This window comes from Labeo rohita, chromosome 6 (genome assembly GCF_022985175.1).
Source record: "Labeo rohita strain BAU-BD-2019 chromosome 6, IGBB_LRoh.1.0, whole genome shotgun sequence".
Classification (NCBI taxonomy): Eukaryota; Metazoa; Chordata; class Actinopteri; order Cypriniformes; family Cyprinidae; genus Labeo; species Labeo rohita.
The window spans coordinates 21,515,816-21,543,632 of record NC_066874.1 but is presented as its reverse complement, the minus strand read 5'-3'; the positions used below and the strand labels follow the sequence as shown (position 1 = coordinate 21,543,632).

General features: G+C 36.6%; 1 protein-coding gene across 2 annotated transcripts; it reads left to right on the top strand.

Annotated features, from left to right (window-relative positions):
- Positions 1–8,019: 8,019 nt before the first annotated feature.
- On the top strand, positions 8,020–27,633 carry tie1 (tyrosine kinase with immunoglobulin-like and EGF-like domains 1). Of its 2 annotated transcripts, XM_051111508.1 has the most exons (23): positions 8,020–8,252; positions 9,628–9,921; positions 10,195–10,305; positions 12,050–12,205; positions 12,298–12,429; positions 12,516–12,656; positions 13,367–13,495; positions 13,587–13,732; positions 13,856–14,000; positions 14,086–14,244; positions 14,360–14,497; positions 17,728–18,012; positions 18,173–18,463; positions 18,575–18,765; positions 19,984–20,194; positions 20,282–20,392; positions 20,895–21,085; positions 23,122–23,235; positions 23,331–23,401; positions 24,559–24,599; positions 24,698–24,794; positions 24,889–24,988; positions 26,933–27,633. In XM_051111508.1, exons 1-23 carry the CDS (start codon positions 8,210–8,212, stop codon positions 27,002–27,004), a joined length of 3,369 nt encoding a protein of 1,122 aa, XP_050967465.1. In that variant the 5' UTR covers positions 8,020–8,209; the 3' UTR covers positions 27,005–27,633. The 2 variants fall into 2 exon arrangements, with proteins under 2 accessions (XP_050967465.1, XP_050967466.1); XM_051111509.1 differs by lacking the exon at positions 17,728–18,012.
- Positions 27,634–27,817: the final 184 nt, after the last annotated feature.

The window sequence follows — 27,817 nt, the reverse complement described above, 5'->3', positions numbered from 1 at the left end:
GTTGAATTTATATAAGGCAAAGTATTTATTTATTTATTTGCTAAATCCATCTATATATCTATCTATCTATCTATCTATCTATCTATCCATCCACCTACCTACCCACCTTTCTGTGTCTGTCTATCATTTACCTATCTACCTACCTACCTACCTACCAACCAATCAATCTACCGATTAATCTATCTATCTATCTATCTATCTATCTATCATCTATCTGTCTGTCTACCCACCTATCTATCTATCTATCTATCTATATACCTACCTACCTACCTGTCTGTCTGTCTATCATTTACCTATCTACTTATCTACCTACCTACCTGCCTACCTACCAACCAACCAATCTACCAATCAATCAATCGATCGATTTATCTATCTATCTATCTATCTATCTATCTATCTATCTATCTACAGTCATGTGAAAAAGTTAGGACACCCTATTGAATTCCATGGTTTTCCGTATCAGGACATCATTAAAACAAAACTGGTCCTTGGATGGTCTTAAAATTTTGAAAATAAAACCTCAGATGAACAACAACACAAGACAAATTGCACCGTGTCATTATTTACTGAACAAAAATAAAGCCAAAATGGAAAAACCATGTGTGACAAAGTTAGGACACCCTTACTGTTAACATTGAAATTAAGAGGATAAATAACAGTCAAGCACTGCTAATCAAATACCTTTGATTAACTGATCGTCAGCAAGTCTGAGCGCCTCTATAAAAGCATGAGCTTTGGCAGTTTGCTGGTCTGGAGCCTTCAGGTGTGTGTTAACACAATGCCAAGGAGGTAAGACATCAGCAATCATCTTAGAGAAGCAATTGTTGCTGCTATCAATCTGAGAAGAGTAATACAGCCATTTCCAAACTATTTGAAGGTTATTCACAAGCGGAAGACATTTAAAACAGACACCTCTCTTTCCAGGAGTGGACGTCCCAGAAAATTCACCCCAATATCAGACCATGTAAAGCTCAGAGAAATGGCAGACAACCCAAGAACTACACCTCAGACTCTACAGGCCTCAGTTAACATGTTAAATGATAAAGTTCATAACGATATCATTAGAAAAATATGGGACAAAAATGGCATGTTTGGAAGGCTTGGCAGAAGAAAGCCTCTTCTATCTAAAAAAAAAAACATTGCAGCACAGTTTAGGTCTGCAAAGTTGCATCTGAACAAAACACAAGTCTTCTAGAATAATGTCCTTTGAACAGACAAGACTGAAGTGGAGATGTTTGGCCATAATGCACAGTGCCAAGTTTGGTGAAAACCTAAAGAGCATATCAGCACAAACACCTCATACCAAAAGACAAGCATGCTGGAGGAGGGCTGATTATTTTGGGCTTGTTTTGTAGCTACAGGACCTGGGCACCTCACAGTCATTGAGTTGGCCATGAACTCCCCTGTATATCAAAGTATTCTAGAGTCAAATGCGAAGGCATTTTTTCGACATCTAATGTTGGGCCAAAATTGGGTCTTGCAACAGGACAATGATCCCAAGCACACCGGAAAATCTACAACAGAATGGCTGAAAAGAACAGAATTAAGGTGTTGCAATAGCCCAGTCCAAGTCCAGACCTCATCCTGACTCAAATGCTGTGGTGAGAGCTGTGCATACGCAAATGCCCACAAATCTCAATAAACTGGCGCAACGTTGAAAAGAAGAGTGGTCCAAATTCCTCCAGAACGATGTGAGAGACTGATAAAGTCACACAGAAAATGAATGCTTCAAGTTATTGCTGCTACAGGCAGTTGACTCATAGGGTGTCCTAACTTTGTCACACATGGCCTTTCCCTCTTAGCTGTATTTTCTTAAACAAATAATGACACTGTGTGATATGTCATGTGATGATGTTTATCTGAGGATTTATTTTCCAAATTTTAAGACCTGCCAAGGACCAGATAATTTTTTATTATGTCCTGATACAGAAAACCATGAAATTCAATAGGGTGTCCAAACTTTTTCACATGACTGTATCTATCATCTATCTGTCTGTCTACCCACCTATTATTCTATCTATCTATCTATCTATCTATCTATCTATCTATCTATCTATCTACCAACCAACCAATCTACCAATCAATCAATCAATCAATCAATCAGTCAATCTATCTACCTATCTCTCTATCTCAATGTATCTACCTATCTCTCTATCTCAATGTATCTACCTATCTATCTATCTATCTATCTATCTATCTATCTATCTATCTATCTATCTTTCTATCTGCCTACCTCTCTGTGTGTCTGTCTATCATTTACCTATCTACCTACCTATCTAACAATCAATCAATCAATCAATCTATCTATCTATCTATCTACCAACCAACAAATCTACCAATCAAATCTGTCTATCTATCTATATATCTACCTACTTACCTCTGTGCCTGTCTATCATTTACCTAACTACCTACCTACCTACCTACCAACCAATCTATCTATCTATCTGTCTGTCTGTCTACCCACCTACCTATCTCTCTGTCTATCTACCCACCTATCTACCCACCTATCTATCTATCTATCTATCTATCTATCTATCTATCTATCTACCCACCTACCTACCTATCTTCCCACCTACCTATCTATCTATCTACCTATCTACCCACCTATCTACCTATCTCTCTATCAATCTATCAATCAATCAATCAATCTATCTATCTATCTATCTATCTATCTATCTATCTATCTATCTATCTATCATCTATCTGTCTGTTTACCCACCTATCACTATATCTATCTATCTATCTGTCCACCTACCTATTTCTCTGTCTGTCTGTCTGTCTGTCCGTCTATCATCTACCTATCTGTCTTACTTGGGGGTCTTGTGACTTGGGATAGAAACCACCTAGCAACTACCCAGAACAAACTAGCAATGCCCTAATGTTGTGGTCGACAGTTATGCACAGGAAAACACCTCTTACACCTTCCTCTGAAATTAAAATGTAAAAATAAATCATAGCTTGTCATTTAATACTTAATGTATTCTGTTACTAGGTAACTAGGCAAAAACAGTTTGAGATTCACTTGAGCATTACCAAAAAAAAAAAAAAAAAAAAAAAAATTAAATAAACAGTTACACAAAGCCTTTTGATTCCCTTTACATGAATGCTTGCCGCCAGCATGTGCATTGTCTCTTGAACTCACAAAGGAAAATAAGGCAAGACAAAAGCCTTGATTCTTTGTCTGCCGACAAGAGAAAATAATCAGCATTCATCATCACTTTAATAATAAAGAGGAGGTAAAGCAATTACTGCGGGACTACAAAAGGTGACTGGGACAATAGGCGGCAGTCTGGGGGGAATGCGGTGGTTAAATCTAGTCCCTCTAAGTACCTTGTTCTTGTGAGTGTTTTTCCCACCCTGGCTCCACGCATCCACAGAATATGTTGACACAGTGTCTACTACTTTCCCGTGCGGCTTCCTCATCCAAACACTTTCAGCGCTTTATCAGACAGTTTTTGTATACACAAATACACATACGCCCCAATACAAAAACAAGCATACATTCTACCAAAGAAAAATTAGAATATAGAAAAAGTACAAACGCAACAATGCAAATCATATTTTTGCATATTGTTCTTTTATTCCTAGCATATGATTATTGATACTATGACATTTTGCCAAGTGTTCAGTGCATGCAACTGGCATACTATACAAAAATGTTTTTAGCTTCAATCTATATTGAATTTATCCATTTTGAGCTGGTTTATTGCTTATTTCTACAACAATATGTATGGGGTTGGTATGCTTAATAATTTTGAATGAAGTTTTGAAAGAAAAAAAAACAGTATATTGTAAAATAAATGTTTTATTTTAATATGTTTAAATGTTTTATTCCTGTGAAGGCAAAGCTGAATTTTCAGCAGCCTCTATGCCAGTCTTTACTGTCACATGATCCTTCAGATATCATTGTAATATGCTGATTTTGTGCCCTAGAAATATTATTATTATAGAAATATTGTCATGAAGCTATTTTTGTGGAAAACATGATGCATATTTTTCCAGATTCTTTGAAGAACATTGCATATTGACATAGAAATCTTTTGTAAACTTATGCATGTTTTTAATGTTATTTTTAATCAATTTAATGCATTCCAGCAAAATAAAAACAACCATTTCTTATTTAAAATGACATATCTGAACGATAGCGTACAGTAAGCGATAAAAATTATTTAATATATAATAATAACTACTATGGTGCATCATAACGTTTTTCTTTGCAGTAACTGTAAATGTGATGACTAAATGTAATGTTTACATTGTTTCACCTATGTGACAAAATAGGCAGGATGTGAGTGTGACCTGTGAAGATGACCTGCTATTTGTGTATGAGCAGCGCATAAGTTCATAAACATATGTACCAAAGGTGAGTGCACACAAAAGAAAGAAGGCCTCAGCCTCAGACAGTACTTCTAAAAACAGCAACACGTTAGATATTTCTAGTCTAAATCAGCACTAACAAATCAACAATAAAACTCAGTTTTATTTTCTGTGTGCAAAAAAGAAATGACTTTTTATCTGTCCCTTGCTCTTGAACTGGAAAACAGGAAAGTCAGAACAATGTCGATCTGAGTCAGCTTCAATTGCGTGCTGTTTTCAAGAAACAGACAGAAAACATATAAGCGCTCATTTAAAAAACCATCCATCTACAAATTAGTGAAGTGTGCAAAGACGGTGTAAATGGGTCTGTAGACGTGCGGCGGTGGGCTTTTCCTCTGCAATTAAACTAGAGATGACTGAGCATTTAGACAAAACATACGCTCAGGGATTTTTTCTCGTTTCCTGGCTATGACTGATGTAAATAGTTACAAGATGCCTACAGGACCGTGGATCTTATTTATACTGCAGGCAAATATGACCATCTCTGTTCTTTATGGCAGTTTAGTGCTTAAATGATGGGGATGTTAAAACACTATATACAGTTGAAGTCAAAAGTTTACATACACCCTGCAGAACCTGCAAAATGGTAACTGTTTTACCAAAATAAGTGGGATCATACAAAATGCATGTTTTTTTTTATTTAGTACTAACCTGAATAAATATTTCACATAAAAGACATTTACATATAGTCCACAAGAGAAAATAATTGTTACATTTATAAAACTGTTCAAAAGTTTACATACACTTGTTTGTTAATACTGTTACCTGAATGATCCACACCTGTGTTTTTTGTTTAGTAATAGTTGTTCATGAGTTCCTTGTTTGTCCTGAACAGTTAAACTGCCTGCTGTATTTCAGAAAAGTCTTTCAGGTCTCACAGATTCTTTGGTTTTTCATCATTTTTGTGTATTTGAACCCTTCCCAACGACTGTATGATTTTGAGATCCATCTTTTCACACTGAGGACAACTGAGGGACTCCTATGCGACTATTACAGAAGGTTCAAACACTCACTGATGCTTCAGAAGGAAAAACTATGCTAATACTAACTTATCCACACTGTACATGTGGAGCCAAAAAAGTACAGTCGACAGGAAACATCTGAATTTTCACAAAATGTGAGATCACCTGACTCAGTAAATCAGTCCGCATTTAACCTCTGAGCATGCTGACATGAAACTGTATTTTGGGCGCACTTTCCTTCCTTAATAACCAGTTTGTATATAAAAAAGGTAGCTACATGTTCACTTAAAACGGTACAAACACTTGACACTGTGCTGTAGTGTAACCATGTGAGATAATAACTTTTCAATATAATACAATATAATATAATGCACCTTTAGTTTAGTAACGGCATCTACCTTATTTTTCCCGTAAAAGTGGATGCAGCCATTTGTAAATGTAATGTGTCTGGCTTCATGGGTCCTTTTTTTCCAAGTAATTTAAGCTGTACAAAACAGCTTGTTTTGCTGCTTTATATTGCAAGCTGGTGTGTCTTACCATATTATTTTAGTGTATTACATATGTGGAGAGTTAACCAACTCCAGGTTAAGGTTAAAAACAGCCAAATCTATTAACTACAAACATACACTCGTCTCTTTAGGTAAAAACCAGACATGGATGTCATGTAGGCTAATAAAATATTTTTTAACGATAGTGAAGTTGTGTTTAATGTGATTACAGTTTAATAAAAAAAAAAAAAAAAAACATTAGAAATGTATAACTAGATAAAAAAATTTGTCAAGACAAACTTTAAGTTGGCTTGAGAAAGCCGGAACAGAAAGTTTGAAAAAGTTTGAAAAGTTTACAAAGTGTAAAAAGTTTAAGAAGTTTTAAAAAGTTTTAAGTTTGATGGTTTTCAGTCTGAAATAGTTTGAATTCTAAAGTAGTTTTAAAAAGTTTTGAAGGCAATACAGTCTTTCGGAGACAGACAGATAGACAGATAGATAGAATGTTGCAAGTTAGCAAGTTACTAGCATGTTTCTAGCATGATTATCAAGTTGTTAGCATGTTGCTAGCATGTTTCTAACATGACTAGCAAGTTGTTAGCATGTTGTTAGCATGATTAGCAAGTTACTAGCATGTTTCTAGCATGATTATCAAGTTGTTAGCATGTTGCTAGCATGTTTCTAGCATGACTAGCAAGTTGTTAGCATGTTGTTAGCATGATTAGCAAGTTACTAGCATGTTTCTGGCATGATTAGCAAATTGTTAGCATGTTGTTAGCATGATTAGCAAGTTACTAGCATGTTTCTAGCATGATTATCAAGTTGTTAGCATGTTGTTAGCATGATTAGCAAGTTACTAGCATGTTTCTGGCATGATTATCAAGTTGTTAGCATGTTGCTAGCATGTTTCTATCATGACTAGCAAGTTGTTAACATGTTGTTAGCATGATTAGCAAGTTACTAGCATGTTTCTGGCATGATTATCAAGTTGTTAGCATGTTGCTAGCATGTTTCTAGCATGACTAGCAAGTTGTTAGCATGTTGTTAGCATGATTAGCAAGTTACTAGCATGTTTCTGGCATGATTAGCAAGTTGTTAGCATGTTGGCTTTCTCAAGCCAACTTAATTAGAATGATTTCCACGGTTATTTGAACGGCAAATTAACTATATAGAGAAAGCAACATTATCACTAACTTTGATCTATCGCGACTTTACTTTTAAACCTAATTTATCCTTAAAATCACTAAAGCTGTCCATAAATGAATGTCTTACTTACATTGTGTGTACATCTGCGATTTGTTGTTTATGATGAGAGAAATCAAGAGTACCGCGCTCAGCAAAACTGATGAGTTTCAGTGATGACGCATCTAAACGCTTCTGATTGGCCATTGCATTTATAAGCTCAACAGAATCGTGTGTGATTGGTTATAATGCACAACACTGTAAAAACGCCTAAAAGGAATTACAACATGAGCAGATCTTCATTTAATGCCGCAATCGACACTTTCTATTCATTTTGACTTTGTTAGCAACAGACCTTATAGATTTCATTTGTTTGTGCAGGGGCATTTTTGTCCAATTTAGTGGCATTTTTGCCCCAAGTCCCCCAGCCTTACACACACTGAACTATCTTAATTATGAACACACTGGTTTGTAGTGCAAACAGTTTTACCTTTACTGCAACGTTGTTATTCTTCTCGGTATTTCCCTACAGCAGCTAATGAACCAGAAGTCTCGCACGCACAGAAGACGGCTGACTTCTGCGTAGAAAAATAAGACCAGTACTGTAACAACAAATCACTGTTACGAATAAAATAAAAATGCTATGGAATAAAATCATAGTGCTTCTATTTTTAAATATGCATGTGCAATTTTTCTATTCAGTCTATGTATTGTCTTTGTAATTTTTGTAATTTTGTTTGATTTAAGGACATTTTTGTCTACTTGCACAGTTTTGCTTTTCAGCTGAATATGTGTCTTTTTTAAGAATGTTTAAATGTTTTTTTTTTTTCACAAATATATTTTTATTCTTAATACACATAGCAATTTAGGAGTAAACGTTCGTGTGAGTGAAATTCAGTGAAAATACTTGTAGTAACAGTTTGATCCTCTCTCTCTCTCTCTCTCTCTCTCTCTCTCATCCCCTACGCCTCTTCCTTCCTTTCCCACCCAAAGTACGAGTGTGGAGTAGGCAGAAGAGTAGAGTTTTCTGCGTGTCAACAGCACAGATTTCCACGCGCAGTTCGCGTACATTCACGGTGATCGTAGAAATGCGCAATTACGCGCGGCGACGGCTGATGAACTGGAAAATCCCACTGGAATGACAAATCCTGTATTTGGATCATTTCTAACGGATTGACTGAGAGTGAACATAAGATTACAGTCATGCTGTATTTAATCTGCCTCTTGTGCCTCATCGACATATCTGGTAAGTACTATCTGTTAGTTTCCCACTACACCTACACAAAAGTGCCGTTTCTCCTTTTAAGTTTCCCACTACACCTACACAAAAGTGCCGTTTCTCCTTTTAAGTTAATTTCAAAATAATTATTAATTGATTGAATGGGAGAGTACCATTTGTATGGGAAGCCCAGAGCTAGTTGTGGCTAGTTATCTCATATGAGCTGTGTAACAAGTTTTGAGTCGAAAGGATTTGAATCATTTGTATGTCGGTTTCAAATATATATATATATGTTGGTTTCATATGTACGAAATTACGAAAATTAACCATGTTTTTACTACAAATAAAACCAAAAAACATGGTTACTGTACTTAAACCATGATAACTACAAATTAACTATGGTTTTGGTATTCTAACCATATAGTTTAACCATGGTATTTGTAGTAAAACTGTTTCTCAAATGGTAATCAATACGCCAAAAAAACAGAGTTACTACACTTTTACTATAATAAAACCATGGTTAATTTTCATGAGGATAGAATTGCCTTTTTTGTGTTTTATAGCGGGTTTTTTTAGCACAGAATTGACAAATGTCATTCTGTAGGTCTATAGAATGACATCTGTCAATTCTGTTTAAAAAAAAAAGGCAATTCTATCCTTTAATAGAATTGAGTTTAATGAAGTGTGAAGGTTCAACTACATAATGAAGGTAGGTTTGACTGGAAATTTCAGCTGTTTTCTTTGGAAAGCAGTAATTGTTGTTGTTTTTTTTTACAATTTTATGATTGTATGGGTTGGACAAGTGCAGCTGTAGTAATTAGCAACTTCACTTATATAGTGTAACAACATAAAGCAACAGCCCCAATAGAAGGTCACTATGTGTTCAAAAAGTTTTTTGATAATAACAGTGGAAAAGTTTTTTTTATTATTATTTCATGTTTTTCTCTGTGACCAAGACGTGTCTATACAGATACTGATTTCTGTTTTAAAACAGTGTGACAACTAGCCCCAGGCCCATCTACTTGTTTTCATTATTTCTCACATGGGATCTAGTGGCATTCATGGTGGAATGATGGCTTTGGATCCTCTTTGTTTCCTGATATTGTTCTTGTGTTGAGAAGGGCACAGAGTGGCAGAAAGCCAGGGGAAATGTGTGAAAGCAGGAATGTGGATGTTCCTCTATAGCGGCTCCATTGTTGTTGTTATTTTCTGATCTTAATGTAAATAAACAGGAAGCTGTACTGAATAAGTTCCAGAGTGGGTTCTCAGTTTCAATCTTAAGTGATGAGAATATTAACTTACTGGCTTATTATTTGTTTCTCTCTAGTAATTGTTTCTGAATATCTGTCCAATTTTAGTAAACAGCATTGCATTGATCTCTATGAAATGTGTTTTCTTGCAGATGCAGTCATGGATCTCACCATGACCTCTAATGGGGCCACATCTGCTCATCATTTCCGCCTCTCCTGCATTTCTGGAGAGCGTGACACTGACGGGATTCAGCTGAGCATCACAAAGGACAACAGCATTGTCCTTCGTGCAAATCTGCCACATTTTAATGTGCAGAGGCCACAGACTAAAGAAGTGGAGGCTAGTGGTTTTTCAGGCTTTGACCACAGTGGGATTTTCTACTGTCACTCAAAAAGGGGCTCTGACCAACCTAGCAGTGTTACACTCATCAACAACTACAGCAGAAGTATGATGACATGCGCGGAAGAAAAAAAACATAACTTGTAGTTCACCCAAAAATAGAAATTCTGTCATCATTTACTAACCCTCATGTTACAAACCTGTGTGATTCAAAAAAAGACACACAAGATATTTTTCAGCTGTTTCTGTTTTTCTGTTCTATTCTTGTCTAATTACTATTTACTATACTGAAATATATATTTTCCAAACTAATCAGACTGAAGAAAAAAACTGATAATTGTGATGTTATACCAGTATACTATTATTTTTCCCTTTTAAGGTCACTTTAAACCAGTGAGGGTCACTCTGACGGCCAGTAAAGGAGATGAAGTGAAACTAATCATGGATGTTGTTGGGACAGAAAGACGAGACATTACTTGGAAATTCAATGGTCAGTATAGCTTTAACCTTATTTTTTATGATTTAGCAAGATACATGTCCAAAGAGCATGTGTGCAACATTTCAAGCAATTTGGTACAGTGATTTATGAGAATATGTTTTAAATGATATATATACAAAAAGAGAGAATAAAATAAAAAACAAATATAGCTGCAAGTAGAAATAATCTGGGTTCAAGCGCTTTAAGGCCTTTAAACACAGGTAAAAGGGATGTTTTATTTAGGAAGCATGTAACAGATGGACAGTACAGGCAATTTACTAAGGAAATTCATGCTTTTTAAAGCTTTTTAACAGTTATAGCACCACATATAATCCGAAATTTTGCATGCTTGTTTACAACCATATGTCTCATGTGCTCACCTATTTTGGTGAAGATATGAGTTTTGCAGATATAGGCTTTTAAATGCACTTGACCACATCCCTTTTCTAAATTTTTTGATAATTATTGATCTTGAGATTTCACAATTGTGCTGCAGTGCTTATATTGAGGTTGAGCGAAAAACCTAGGACTAGTTCGCAAAATTGTTTTTTTTACATAATCGAGAATATGTAATGAACGATTTGATTGACAGCAGTGGTTCTTGAGGCAAAGTATGAGGAGATTTATCAAATAATATGACTACAGAGGCATAAAACTAATGCCCACTGAGTTTCCGACCTCTATTAATCTTGTCTAATAGATGTTTAAAATTCATCGGCCGATGGTGTTTTTTAGATACACAAATGTCTTCATAGACACTTGTGGCACTTTGGACAAAGACGCAGCATATCAATTTTCAAGTCAATCAGAGTAACAGGTGCGTAGTTATAGCCTGTTTTAATATTTTCCCTGTTATAGTCCCGCTAAGCGGCTGTTTTTTATGGTGACCTCAGATTGAGCTCTTACACAGGTGTTCCAAATTTGGTGAAATCAAAAAATTCCATCCAAAAGTTATAGGCATTTTAGTAAAAGCACCTCCGGTCCTTACAAACATTTTGGCATACCGTCACGACAGTGTGTCAAAAGTTTAACTTTCCAGAGAATTGTGCTACGGTGCTTATACTGAGATTGAGCGAAAACCCTAGGACTAGTTGGCAAAATTGTTTCTTTTTACATAATCGAGAGTATTTAATAAACGACTTGAGGAGATCTATCAAATGATATGAATATTTTGTGGATGTCTGAAACACTACGTGATTACAGAGGCATAAAAGTCATGCCCACCGAGTTTTGTTCAGATCGACCTCCATTAACCTTGTCTAACAGGTGTTCAAAATTCATCGGCCGATGGTGGCCATGTTTTTGTTGATACGCAAATGTCCTCATAGACGTTTGTCCCACTTTGGACAAAGACACAACATACCAATGTTCAAGTTAATCAGAGTAATGGGTGTGTAGTTTTAAGTTTTTTCCCTGTTACAGCACCACTAAGTGGCCAGACTCCACTGTTTTTTTACGGTGACCTCAGATTGAGCTCTTACATAAGTGTTCCAAATTTAGTGAAAATATCTCTTTCTGTTCAAGTGTTATCGGCATTTTAATAAAAGTGGTGTCCCGTCGTGACAGTGTATCGAAAGTTTTTGGATAATTTTGATATTCACTTATTATATTCAATAATTGTGCACAAGTGTGATATTCAATTACTGACAAAATGGGTCATCGTGCAGAAAAACAGAGGCTCCAGCAGGATGATCAGTAAATGTATGAGCAAAATGAATCAGCATTTTACAAGCAAGAATATTCTGATTTGTTTTAGGTAACTACTATTACATGACTCCTATTGCTGATGTTCAAAACCGCACAGCAGTTCTTGACCTGGGAAAAGTTGATGAAAGCTATGCAGGGATTTACAGTGTCAACTATGTTGGGGACAGTGCTCTTTTTAGTGCCTGGATCCGCCTCATCATTCGTGGTAACATGTTCAGTAGCACATAACTCATTTAAATACATTCAGAACTTTGGATTTTCTATTCTAGTGCTTGATTTCTCTTATCTGTTTTCTAGAATGCCCAAAGAATAAATGGGGCTCAGACTGTGACAAAGACTGTCCCGAATGCTTGAATGGAGGCGTGTGTCATGACAAAGATGGAGACTGCGTTTGCCCTCCGGGGTTTATGGGAATGCGCTGTGAAACGGGTATATAAAAACCATTTATATGAAATTGATCTATGTATTTGAGAACTTAAACATACAAATCATTTTTTCCGATATTGGTTTTGCAGCCTGTCGAGAAGGAATGTTTGGTAGGAACTGCCAGGAATCCTGTAAGTCAGAGAATGGATGCCAGAACTTCAGTTTCTGTCTCACAGATCCTTACGGCTGTTCTTGTGCCAGCGGCTGGCATGGAGATCGCTGTCGTAAACGTGAGTTTAACATAAGATCCCTTTGTATAATAACTGTTCCCTACATGCAGAGTATCATCTGGAACCAACAGAAAGGATTCAGTTCTGAATTAAAGTTTAAACAGGTGCTGCTGAAATCTGCCAGTAAAAATTCTGCTTCCATCAATCAGACCAAGATAAACATTTCTTGCTGCTCTGTCCATTTGTTTTATTCTTTGTGGAAACCAGTTTCCACCTCAGAGTAAATAAAACACGTAATTGCGAGATAAAGTTTAAAATAACAAAAAAAATGAGAAGTAGCCACAATTATGAGAAATAAAGATGAAATCGAGTGATATAAAGTCAAATTGTGTGATACGGTCACATTGTGAAATGCAAAGTTACAGCTATAAGAACAGGAAGTTGCAATTCCGAAATTAATGGCACAACTAGAAAAATTAATGTTGCGATAATGCAGTATATAAAGTAACATAATGTGAGATATTAAGTAAGAACAAAAAAAAACAGGTAGCAATTGTAAGATAAAAGTCAGTGGTAACGTATGAAGACATGCTTGTGCTAAAAAACAGGCTTTTATACTTTTGGAATAGTTACACAAACATTTCCAAACACTTACACTTAAAATTCTTGAGGTCAGAGCTCAGACACTAAAACATAGGGACTGAGTCTTGAATAAAATGCTTGTTTTCCTGTTTAATTGTATATACATATTTTCAATGTTCTTTTCATAGCCTGTCTTGAAGGAATGTATGGCGCTGACTGTCTTTTAAGTTGCAACTGCAAGAACAAAGGCAAATGCAATCGATTCAGTGGCTGCCAGTGTCCTATAGGCTGGAGAGGGCAATACTGTGAAAAATCAGGTCAGCCTTCAAAACTACTTTTCCATCTGCTCCAAAATCTGTAACGTTTGTTCCTCTTGGCGCCGTTTGTCTAACCTTATCCCTCTTTCAGATCGTGCACCAGAGATTTTGGACATGGCCAGTAACCTGGAGGGAAACTTGAACTCCAGCCACAAGATCACATGTTCTGCAACAGGCCATCCACCACCTAGCCATATGAGTATTGAGCTACGCAAGCTGGAAAGCACAGTTCTCAAGGTGAAAGAGACATACGCTTAAGCAATGAAGTCGAAAAAAGGAATGTTTGTAAAATGATAAGTTCGAAAGTACTGCTGTGTCTATCTTTCTAATGCGGTTGTGATTGTCTACTTGATTTCTCAGGCATCCCACACTACCATGGACTCCAAAAAAAGCACAGCTCATTTTGAGATCCCAAGGCTGTCCACAGAGCATAATGGTTCCTGGGAATGTCGAGTCTCCACCAACGGTGGACAGGATTCCTTCAAGTTTACCTTAACTGTAAAAGGTGAGATTTATTTTTGAGTTTATTTATTCTATCAATGTTCTTACTGGCTAAAAGGCCCTTAAATTTGCACTTTGTTGTAAACTAGAGCCACCATACCCAACCACTGCTCCTAAACTGGTGTTGAAGAGTAGCAGACAACTGGTTGTAAAGCCGGTGGACACTTATGCGGGTGACGGTCCTATTATGTCCACTAAGCTGCTTTACAAGCCAGTGGATACAGAAGACGCCTGGTCCTCCATTATTGGTAACGTTGCCAAACTCACTTCTTGTTTTAGGAATTCCTGCATTAAGTTCATGCTGAATCATATAAATGTACATCATGCACATATGAAGTATAATCTTTTTTTTTTTTTATGAAGTGTATGGCAGCAATCTAATCACATTACCGAACCTGAAGCCCTCGACCAGATACCATGTCCGTGTACAACTCACTCGCCCCGGGGATGGAGGAGAAGGTCCTTTGGGTCCAGAGGCAATAATGGAAACTGACTGCCCAGGTGAGAATCAATCAACTTAGAACGAAAAATGACTTGGTTGAAAAGAAAGATGGCGGTAAACACCTTACTTAAAGAACATAAGTGACCCTGGACCACAAAGCCAGTCATAAGGGTCAATTTTTTTTTAAACTGAGACTAACACATCATTTGAAAGCTGAATAAATAAGCTTTCAATTGATGTATGGTTTGGGGCACTATTTGGCCGAGATACAACTATTGAAAATCTGGAATCTGAGGGTGCAAAAAAATCTAAATATTGAGAAAACGCTTTTAAAGTTGAATGAGGTTCTTAGCAATGCATATTACTAATCAAAAAATAAGTTTTGATATACTTACGGTAAGAAATTCACAGAATATCATCATGGAACATGATCTTTACTTAATATCCTAATGGTTTTTTGGCATAACAGGAAAATCGATAATTTTGAACCATAGTACATTGTTGGCTATTGCTACAAATATACCCATGCTACATATGACTGGTTTTGTGGTCCAAGGTGACAAATTTAGAGATGAGTTTAGCATGTACATGATGACGATGTATAGGATGTACAAAATTGCCCCATTACTGGGGTTAGATGGCCCCCTGCCTGTGGGAAAAAATTTGTCCCAACTGTAAATGTACAATACATCTAATACATGTAAAATACATGATAAACCTAAACCTAATTAATAGAATTAATAGTTTTAGAATTAATAATTAATAATAGAATTAATAGAATATTTATTAAATAAATAATTAAAACTTTAGCACTGTCCCATTTCTGAGGGTGTCATCCTACCCCAGGTGTCTAACCAGTGTTATTTATATACTATCATTGTATTTATTAATATTTAATTTTGTTTTTATATTTTTAGCTTTCAATTTAATTTAATTTAATTTAATAATTGTGGTTTGTTGTTCTTGTTGTTGTTTTTTTATTTCTATATATCTTTAATTCATTTCAATAAATTTTTACTTTTAGTAATTTGTTTTATAATTTTTCTAGTCTAATATTTTAGTGCTGTCAAATGATTAATCACGATTAATCACATCCAAATTAAAAGTTTTTGTTTACGTAATGTGTGTATTGTGTGTATTTATGTATATAAATACACACACATGCATGTATGTATTTAAGAAACGTTGTTTATGTATTAAGTAATTGAAACAGTATTATTAATTTTTAGTTCATGTTAACTGAAGGCACTAATGAACCTTATTGTAAAGTGTTACCAAATATACACAGTACACACATATTATGTCAACTCTGGATGTGATTAATCATTTGACAGCACAGATTTATATATTATTTTAAGTCAGCTTTTTTTCAATTAGCAAAAGCAATTTTAATAGTTTTAGTTAATAATGTGGAGATAAGTCCATCATAAGAGATAATGTGTCCATAAGTCCATCATTATTAAAGGAGAAGTCCACTTCCAGAACAACAATTCACCAATAATTTACTCACCCCCTTGTTGTCCAAGATGTTCATGTCCTTCTGTCTTCATTCGTAAAGAAATTATGGTTTTTGAGGAAAGCATTTCTGGATTTTTCTTCATATAATGGACTTGATTGGTGCCCCGATTTTGCACTTCCAAAATGTAGTTTAAATGCAGCTTCAAAGGGCTCTAAACGATCCCAGCCGAGGAAGAAGGGTCTTATCTAGCGAAACGATCTGTCATTTTTTTTTTTTTGGAAAATAAAAATTTGTATGCTTTTTAAACACAAAGGCTCATGTAGCACAGGCTCTGGGATGCGTGTTCACATACTAGTGAATCATGTCGAAAGGTCACGCCGAACATAGGCGGAACTACAAACCCAATGTTTACATAGCGAACCCGCAAAGTCTAAGAAAGTAAGTCAAACGGTGTTTACAAACAAAAAGGTACAACGATGTCGGACGATTCTGAAGTTGTAGGAGAAAATAAGATGGAGTTTTTCGCCATACTCTACCTTTTTTAGCCGGAGTACACAGACGATGAACTTAGACGTGATTCGTAGTAGTGATGCGAAATTCAAATCATTTTACCAACTCTTTTTTTGAGTCATTTCATTCATTTTATAATATAATTAAAATATTACGTGTTACTTCCCTAACACATCTACTGCATACACAAACGATGATCACACTACATACAAGACAAAACTATAATGCTATAAGAAAGAAAAGATTAATTGATTGTTTACCTGGGTCTTTAGTCTGTGATTAGCTCACCTCACCTTTTATCTGACAAGTTTTCGGGTTTGAGTCGTTCGTTCATCACATGACAGCCCCATAAGGTGAACGAACAACTCAAAAAACCCGAAGACTCGAAACAGGTGAACTAATTCCAGTACAGAACCTAATAGGACATTGCGCATGTTCGACTGAATAAATCACTCCCCGAGACGCCTTGTTCTTCCCGAGTCACATTAAAGATTCGTTCAAAATGAACGAATCGTTTAAGAAGGACCCATCACTAATTCGTAGCATCATGGACGTGCATCCCAGAGCCTGTGCTACACAAGCTTTTGTGCTTAAAAAGTATACAAATTTTTATTTTTCGAAAAAAATGACAGATCATTTCGCTAGATTTCTATCATTTCGATCATTTCTTCCTCGGCTGGGATCGTTTAGAGCCCTCTGAAGCTGCGTTTAAACTACATTTTGGAAGTTCAAAATCGGGGCACCAATCAAGTCCATTATATGAAGAAAAATCCTGAAATGCTTTCCTCAAAAACCATAATTTCTTTCTGACTGAAAACAGAAAGACATGAACATCTTGGATGACAAGGGGGTGAGTAAATTATTAGTAAATTGTTGTTCTGGAAGTGGAAGTTCTCCTTTAAACAGAATTTTAAAATCTGTCCTAAAATAAACTCACAGGTCAAAACTGTTCACATCAAAGATGTTCAGAATAAATCTAACATTGAAGTTTAGATGAAAAGATTATTAAGTTCGATCAACGTTTAAAAATTTGCTGAGATCAGATTGAGTGACAGAATAAACAAAGGTGGAGGCATTTTACCTCATCTTATGAGGAGAAGAGTGGGTTTCTTTGAGCTGAAGAGGTTTGGATGGTGTTGACATTGGATGTGATTGTCAAAATCTGGAGAAACAGACTGGAAACAGTTTACAGAAAACAATATTTTGATTGTTGACTTTCAGTCAGTATTTGACCTAGAAAGTCTGAATCTGAGAGTAGTGTAGTTTTTACGCAGCTCAGCTGCAGCAAACAGCATCTGATTGCGTATTCTGTGTCGTTAGAGCCCACGGCCAAGCCGGAGATTGATTCCTGCTCATTGGAGGGCCGTAATGCCACCATCAGGTGGTCCCTGATTGGCACGTCCCGTGAAGCCACTGGCTTTTTAGTACAGCTCAACGGACCACATGGAGAGAGGCTGTGGGAGGAAACCACCTTGCTTAATGTGCTCTCCATCAAGCTCTACAATCTGGAGTATCACAGGGACTACCAAGTGGTCGTCCGGCTGATAAACTGCGGCAGCCATGGGCCCCCTTCAAAGCCCCACCATATTCACATCTATAAACAGGGTAAACAGAAATCTTGCATGTCCCCAAGTAGGCGCAAGTAGGTGACTTACTATAAAATAGGACATGAATGTTAGACAGGATGTGGAAGCGAATAACTCACAAGTGTGTCCAAATGTAAAATGAAGCTGAAGTGGCAAAATTATGTATGATCTCTCTCCAGGTCCTTCTTCTCCAAGGAACGTCCAGGCAGATGCTTTGTCCATCAATGCAGTCAGGCTTCAATGGCAGCCGCCTGAGGATCCCAATGGAGGCATTGTGAAATACAGCATTGAATACCACCCGGTGGGCCAGAGCAGCTTTCACCCTTGGGTGGACACAGACGATGGCAACAAAACCACGAAGGATGTGACATCCCTCAATGGGAGCACCTTATACCAGTTTAGGGTGAGGGCTTTCTCCAAGGTGCCAGGGGAGTGGAGTAAGTTTGTACATGTCAGGACACGTGGAGACGGTAAGTGACCAGTGTGAGAAAGACATACTATAAAGATAAAATATGAGGTAAAGATAAAGCTGTTCTGAATTGCTTATTAAAAAGGCACTTACTGTTATTCATGTCAACCAGGATTCTCCAACTATATTCCCACCACTCAGCAAGTTGGACGGCCAATGGCTGAGGATCATCAGCTTCTTTGGGCTGTGGTTGGGTCAGTGGCTGTGACCTGTGTGACCATCCTTCTGGCACTTTTGATTCTCTTCTATATTCGCAAATCTGTCCTTAAACGAAAACGGACGTTCACCTATCAGTCTGGATCGGTGAGCAGACACTACATTATTACTTTATTTTTATTCTTATGCTTGTGTTCAAAAATTGTGTGAACAAGAACTTTATATTTTATTGATTGAACATAGTGGGGATAGTTGCATCTGTTTCATCAATATATATTTTTTATAATTAATCATATAACTGATTTTTTTATGTTATGTATATACACTACCATGTATTTTTTGGGGTCAGCAATATTTTTTAAAGAAAGAAATTAATACTTTATTCAGGATGCATTCAATTAATCAAAAAAGTGATTTACAGTTTTACAAAACATATATTAATGCTTTTCTTTTGAGCTTTCTATTCATCAAAAATACATACATACATATATATATATATATATATATATATATATATATATATATATCAACACTGATAACACTGATAATAATAAAAAATGTTTCTTGAGAAATCAGCATATTAGGATGATTTCTGAAGGATCATGTGACACTAAATAATGAATAATTAAGTAATGTCTGCTACATATGTAGTATAATAATATATATGTAATAAAATATAATAGAAAACAGTCAAACAGTTACCTTACATTACAAACTGAAATTAAAACTTTTTTTCAAATTAATCAAATAAATGCAGTTTGTTGAGAAATATTTAATTTGTAATATTGTGAAATATTGCAATTTAAAATAATAGTTCTCTATTTTAATATACTTTAACATATAATTTATTTCAGAATTTTCTTCAGTCAATACTCCACTCTTCAGTGTCACATGATCCTTCATAAATCATTCTAATATGCTGATTTATTATCAAAGATTTTTTTTAATTAATAGAAACTAATACTTATATTTAGCAAGGATGTGTTAAACTGATAAAAAGTGACAGTAAAGACTTTTATGTTAGAAAAGATGTCTTTTTATCATCAAAGAATCCTGTGGAATTACAGGTTCCAACTAAAATATTAGACAGCACAGCTGAAAATTCAGCTTTGCATCACAGAAATAAATTATACTTTAAAAGTATATTAAAATACAAAACTGTTATTTTAAATTGTAATAATATTTCACAACATTACAGTTTTTTCTGTATTTTTGATCAAATAAATACAGCCTTGATGAGCAGAAGAGATTCCTTCAAAAAACAAAACATTTTTTACCGATCCCGAACTTTTGAACAACAATGTATATATATATATATATATCAATCTCTTACTCTTTATGCAATGTAAACACATGCATTCTCAGGGAGAAGAGACTATCTTACAGTTCAACTCGGGGACTCTTACGCTGACCCGGCGACCCAAGCCTTCCCCAGAGGCCCTCACCTATCCCATACTGGAGTGGGAGGATATTAAGTTCGAGGATGTGATTGGAGAAGGAAACTTTGGTCAGGTCATTAAGGCCATGGTTAAAAAAGATGGAATAAAAATGGGTGCTGCGATTAAAATGCTCAAGGGTAAGAACACAAGCCAACACAGCATTGTTAGCCAAGGTCTGTTTTTACATGATTGTGATTTTGTGTTTCCGCTGTGTGCACCTGCAGAATTTGCCTCAGAGAATGACCATCGAGACTTTGCCGGGGAATTAGAAGTGCTGTGTAAATTGGGACAGCATCCAAATATAATCAATCTAATCGGTGCCTGTGAAAACAGAGGTGAGTGCGCCACCTAATGGCTTTTCCTAGATATATGGTCAGATAACAAAATGTGACCCTAGACCACAAAACCAGTCATAAGTAGCAAATTGTATCGGTCAAACTTATAGATTTTTCTATTATGCCAAAAATCATTAGGATATGAAGTAAAGATCATGTTCCATGAAGATATTTTGTACATTTCCAACCATAAATATAGCAAAACTTTATTTTAATTTTTGATTAGTATTATGCATTGCTAAGAACTTCATTTGGACAACTTTTGGATTTTCTCAATATTTTGATTTTTTGCACCCTCAGATTCCAGATTTTCAAATAGTTGTATCTCTGCCAAATATTGCCCCATCCTATCCTTCTCCAATTTAAAAAAAAAATTACCTGTATGACTGGTTTTGTGGTCCAGGGTCTCAAATGTGCACAGAATTGAATGTAAAAGCACAGATACCATATGATTTTTTTCTATTAAATAGCACAGACATGTAACATCTTATGTTATCCACAGGTTACCTTTACATAGCCATTGAATATGCACCTTATGGAAATCTTTTGGACTTTCTAAGAAAGAGTCGTGTTCTAGAGACTGATCCTGCCTTTGCCAAAGAGCATGGAACTGCCTCCACACTCACCTCCCAGCAGCTCTTGCAGTTTGCTGCTGATGTTGCAACAGGCATGCATTACCTTAGTGACAAACAGGTATAAAGTTTTTCTGATTATGGAGGTGCCTATTTAAGAATCCATATGTAGACAGGCAAAATTAAAGGAATAGTTTACACAAAAATGAAAGTTTACTTAAAATTACCCACCCTTGGGCTATCTATAATATAGATGAGCTTGTTTCTGCATCGGAACAAATTTGGAGAAATTTAGCATTACATCACTCGCTCATCAGTGGATCCTCTGCAGTGAATGGGTGCCGTCAAAATGCGAGTCCAAACAGCTGATTTTCACATTTTCAACATATTTCCATTTTTTGGTGGAATATTCCTTTAGTTGTCATATTGGCACAGTTATTTCATTATATTTGTTACGGATCTGGTCGGTGTGCTGTGGACCGCTCACCACCAGATGTCGCTCTCACCTCATTCTTTCACATGGACTGTTGCACTACACCCCGGACTACATCTCCCAGCACCCACCGCACTGATTGCGCCATACACCTGTGGCCACAGAGGGAGTGAGACGAGAGGCGAGCGGATCCATTTGCGAGCTTTTATTTAAGGGACGAGACAAAGACATGGTTGAAAACAGGCAGGGTCGGCACAATAGCAAACAGGTATAACAGGGCGAGGCACAAGAGAGTCCGTGAGAACAGGTGAGGGTCAATCCAGCAGCGACCGTAATCCGTTAAGGGGCAAGACGAGAGAGATTAATCCGTGAAAACGAGCGAGGGTCGAAAAGGCAGGCGGCGAGACGAACGAGACGAGATGACCAGGCAGGAACGCTAAACACAGGAACTAGGAAACACAGGATAACTACACAATGAAAACTACACAATGAAAACTACAATGCTCCATGACCAGAACATGAACGTCCGGGGCTTTTATGGAACGCCTGATTGGCCACAGGTGTATGGCGCAATCAGTGCGGTGGGTGCTGGGAGATGTAGTGCAACAGTCCATGTGAAAGAATGAGGTGAGAGCGACATTTGGTGGTGAGCGGTCCGCAGCACACCGACCAGATCCGTAACAATATTTATTTCTTGCAGTTATGCAATTTGTTAAAACATTAGCCTTTAATTCAATAATTTTCTAAATGATTAATTATTTACTATTTTATTTAATTAAATATTTTTTAAATTTATTGTTCAATTTATAGAAATAGTTCACTTCCAGAACAAAAATTTACAGATAACGTACTCACCCCCTTGTCATCCAAGATGTTCATGTCTTTCTTTCTTCAGTCATGAAGAAATTATATTTTTTGAGGACAACATTTCAGGATTTCTCTCCATATAATGGACTTTTATAGTGCCCCTGAGTTTGAACTTCCAAAATGTAGTTTAAATGCAGCTTCAAAGGGATCTAAATGATCCCAACCGAGGAAGAAGGGTCTTATCTATCGAAACAATCGGTTATTTTCTAAAAAAAAAAAATTTACAATTTATATACTTTTTAACCTCAAACTCCCATCTCATTTTCTCCTCCAACTTCAAAATTGTCCTACATCGCTGTTTTACCTTTTTTTGTAAAGGGCGTTTTACCTTCTTTGCATGTTCACTTTGTAAACACTGGGTGAGTACTTTTGCAGCGATGTAGGACAATTTGAAGTTAGAGAGGAAATGAGATGGACGTTTTTCGACATACCCTAAATGTCATGAACCGGAATACACAGAGTTCACGCAGAGCTAGACAAGATGGGCGTTTGAGGTTAAGAAGTATAGAAATTGTAATTTTTTCTAGAAAATAACCAATTGTTTCGCTAGATAAGACCCTTCTTCCTCAGCTGGGATCATTTAGAGCCCTTTGAAGCTGCATTTAAACTGCATTTTGGAAGTTTAAACTTGGGGGCACCATATAAGTCCATTATATGGAGAAAAATATGTTTTCGTCAAAAAACATAATTTCTTTACGACTGAAGAAAGAAAGACATGAACATCTTGGATGACAAGGGGGTGAGTACATTATCTGTACATTCCTTTAATGAAGTCACTGTCGATTTTATGCCATATTAATATAATTAATATATAAGGCCTAACTCTGTGTCTGGTTTTCTTGTTTGTGTATAATCAGTTCATCCACAGAGATCTAGCAGCCAGAAATGTACTTGTGGGAGAAAATCTAGTTGCTAAAATCGCCGATTTTGGCCTCTCACGTGGCGAAGAGGTGTATGTGAAAAAAACCATGGTGAGGACCATATGAGATGATAAAACTACTGAGTCTGAGTGCATAGTGTATCTAAATTACTCATAAAACTGGTTGAACGTCTCTCTCTGTCTCAGGGAAGACTGCCTGTGCGATGGATGGCCATCGAGTCACTAAACTACAGTGTCTACACCACAAAGAGTGACGTGTAAGTACATCCCGTACATTTAGTGTTTTTGCACATAGGAACATCGATTTCAACATCTCACGCCTTATTACCAGAATTTTAAATGTTATTGCCTCACTTCTTTTTTAAGGAAATGTGACAAAGGGATTCATTGTTGATTGCAAAAGCCAAGTGCTATGGCACCCTTAAGTTTCAGTCCAAAACAACATGTCTTCATCCTTCCCAATTTTTAATGGACAACTGATAAATAAGCAGGAAGGAACTGATAACATAAACCAGGAAGCTCAAATTTAGAGTAGCGTGTTCCACTAGACCACAGTGCCTCTGTCAAAACTACCTATTTTTACCCACTCCAGAACATTGTGCACTGAATATTTCAAAAACAACTTAACCAACATGACATACGAACGTAGTTTTCGTCATTAGATCAGCCTATTATTGATTTCCCACAAAGCCTGGAGTTTGATTGTCACACACACTCAAACATTTTCTTACTCTTACCAGCATGTGGTAAGAGTAAGTTCATCCCCCAATAACTGCTCTAATATTTACACTACCTTCTTTGGTTCAACAAGATTTTTTAATCTCTCAAATAAATGAAATACTTTTCAGCTAAGGCAAATCAAAACATTTCAGCAAGGATGCGTTAAATTTATTAAAATGTACATATTTCAAATAAATGCTGTTGAACTATTCATCACCGTATCCTTAAAAAAATGTATGTTTCCACAAAAAAATATTACCTGTTTTCAACAATGATGTTAGTAAGAAATGTTACTTACACAACACAATGTATGTTATTACTGTTTTTAATGTATTTTTCATCAAATAAATGCAGCCTTAATGAGCATTAGAGACTCAAAAACATTCTTTACACTTTTTACTGCCCCAGATTTTTGAAAGGTTGCATAGTTCAGCTTCAGCGTGTTCTTGTGGTTTTGTTTTGAGCTGTTTTTAACAGTTAAAAACAGAAAATGTGCTAAATAGATGTTAGCCATTGCGGGAAGTCTTGCACCCTGAGCACCGTTTATTTTAAAAAGTTGCATCAAGTTTAAAAATAGTGAAACTTTTAACAAACTACTGCCAGACCATCAAAGACATTTTACATATTGTTTACACACCTTTTTCTTCTTAAACTTGATATTTTATTAAGTAAAATATCTGCCTTGGTCTTTCAGGTGGTCTTTTGGAGTTCTTCTGTGGGAAATAGTAAGTTTAGGTAAGTCTGTTTGTTATAATTTAAATGATTTAAATGTTTGTTTGCATATCATTTGAAACTTTCAGCCAGATGAAAGTTATGAATCTGTTTTCCTCAAGGTGGGACTCCATACTGTGGGATGACCTGTGCTGAACTCTATGAGAAGCTTCCTCAAGGCTACAGAATGGAGCAGCCCAGGAATTGTGATGATGAAGTGTAAGCACAGACATTCGTATGTTCTTATAGTCACTTTCCGTATTGATTGACTGCAGTCGTGTTTATAATCGCTGATATGTAATTATTCATACAGGTATGAACTTATGAGGCAGTGCTGGCGAGATAGACCCTATGAGCGACCGCCGTTTTCGCAAATATCTGTCCAGCTCAATAGGATGCAAGAGGCACGAAAGGTAAAGATAAAAACTGATGCTTGCATATGTGAAACTCAGACAATTTTTTTGTCTTTAATTTAACAAATAATCATGCAGTTCTAGCTCAGACCACCATGAAGAGGTTTTGTGGGTGGTTACCAGGGAAATTGCTGTGTGGTTAATGGTGGTTGTAAAGTGGCTTCAGTTTGAATTTATCAAACATACTGTAACATTTTAAATATTTACCGTCACTTCAGATCAATTTAAGCCATCCATGCTGAAAAAATATTAAAAAAACATAGCTGCATTCGGCGATTACCAGGGTCCAAACGCTTAAGACATTTAAGCACATATGAAAAAAGACATTGTTTAGCAAGCTTTTAACCACTTAAATCAATTATTTAAAAAAGCATTTTTGGCAAATTCAGGTAATTTACCTTAGAAAGGTTTATTAACAGTTATGACTGTTATAACACGAACGGTGGTCCAATCTCTTTATAACTTTGCATGCTTGTTTAGAATCACCTGTCGCATGTTCTCACCAGGTTTCATGGAGTTTTCCTTTAGGCTTTATCCACCTTTTTCTTGAGTAACCAATGAGCGGCGCCATGAAGGATTCTAACTTCCATTTGGGTGCTTTCGTTTTCCGGTCTCCATAGATATCCATGTTAAAACGGGGTAAAAAAGATTGACTGAATTGAAGCTTTTTCAATATAATTAAATATAAATATGTGCGCAGGATTAACGTTATATTATTGGCTCTATGTTAATTTGACTAGAAACACCACAGACCAGAAATGTAAATCACCGCTCCGCTTTTTTGATAATTATTGACCTATAGAGTCCAGAGAATTGTACTGCAGTATCTTTTTTTCCAGATTGAGCAAAAAACCTAGGATTAGTTTGCAAAAGTAGGTTTTTTACATCTTTTCAATCATTTAACAAATTATTTGATTGACAGCAGTGGTTCTAGAGGCAAAGTTGTCCGGAATGAGGAGAGCTCAAAAACTGCAATGTAAAATCATTTATGCCCTTGAAAACAGGCCCCAGTTTCGTTCCGATCGGCCTCCATTAACCTTGTCTAATAGGTGCTTAAAAAGCATCGACCAGTGCCACCCATGGTTTTTTTGAGATACGCAAATGTCCTTACAAACACTTGTGGCACTTTGGATCACAACTTTGCACAGTGATTTTCATGTTGATAGGACAAATGGTTGATAGTTATTGCCATTTGGTGAAAATATCTCATTCTGTTCAGGAGTTATAGGCATTTTACTAAAAGTGGTCCTGCCCCTTTCAAACGTTTAGAGACAGTGAGTCAAAAGTTACATTTTTTGATGATTATTAATATTCACTCTGCAGAGAATCTTTCTGCAATGGTTTGGTTCCGATCGGGTGAAAAACCTAGGACTAGTTCGCAAAAGGTTTTTCAAAAATCCAAAATACCCCAAATTTTCACTGATTTCACAAGCAAATCTGATGCATACTTTTTGTCAGGTGTGAGCCAAGATTTTCAACGACATAAGATACTTGAGTCTGCGACTGACAGGAGTTATGAGTGATTTCGTACTTTTGATCATTGTAGCGCCACCGTTAGGCCTATTGGGGCGAGCCTTGGTGACATTGTAGGCCAGGGGTAACCAAAGTTGATCCTGGAAGGCCGGTGTCCGGCAGAGTTTAGCTCCAACTTGCCTTAACACACCTGCCTGGAAGTTTCAAGTATTCCTAGTAAGACCTTGATTAGCTGGTTCAGGTATGTTTGATTAGGGTTGGAGCTAAACTCTGTAAGACACTGGCCCTCCAGGACTGAGTGTGGAGACCCCTGTTGTCTCTACGACTTACATTTACACGCTTGAACCCCTAAAAATTGCACTGACCCCATACTTTTGACTATTAGTGAGCATTTCATGCCAAAAGCAGAAACGTAACAGTTCTATTTGCATGTAGCCATCAACCAACCTCTAATTCTTGTCTTTCATCCAGGCCTATGTCAACATGGCTCTCTTTGAGAACTTCACCTATGCTGGAATAGATGCTACTGCTGAAGAGGCCTGACTACCAGCCCCCCCAGACCCAAGAAGGGTTCATAACCCAAGGGAGGCTCATCACAGTAGGGCTTTGCGCTACTGTCACTCCCCTGTGGCCAGGTTCCATCGTTCAAAGAGACACTCCACCAAGACCACATGGCTATAGAGAACAGACTGTGAAAGGACACTTCTAGAAGGACTCATATCTCAGGACATGTTGGATTACTCAAGAGGAAATGGAACCTGCAATATAAGCTACAGATGTAGCACACTGGGTCTGTGGGGATCTGGACCATGCATTGAACTCTTTTTCCATCTTTTATTGGGAGAATCATTGTGTGTGGGTTGTTGAAATGGACATACATCAAATGCAGTTCATTCCATGGACAAAAACACAAGTATTATTCAATGTAGCACTTGAGAAAGTGATGTATTGTCCTTATTGAAACTCATTTGTTTAGTTTGAGTGAGCTGTGTACATAATGTTTATGCTTTTAAGATCTTTTATGATATTTTTTTATGTATGACATATGTATGCCATGCTATAGCGATCCTGTAATCATTTTAAGAACGTTAAGTGAATGTCTTTACTTTGATAAATAAAGCATCTATGTGGTGACAGGACTCATCACAGAGGCATTTGGAGACAACCGTAGATTATGATATGGAACAGAAAGTACTCACTCTTTCTTTTGCTCCTTCAAGTAGTGGTGTTGAGGTCAGGCCTCTTCCCTGCTGCAGCTTGCTGATCTGTCAAGGGTATTTCCTCCTATTCTGCCACAGGACCAGAAGCTGTCAGTCATGGTACGGCAACTCAGCTTCCTCCAACTTACACACACAA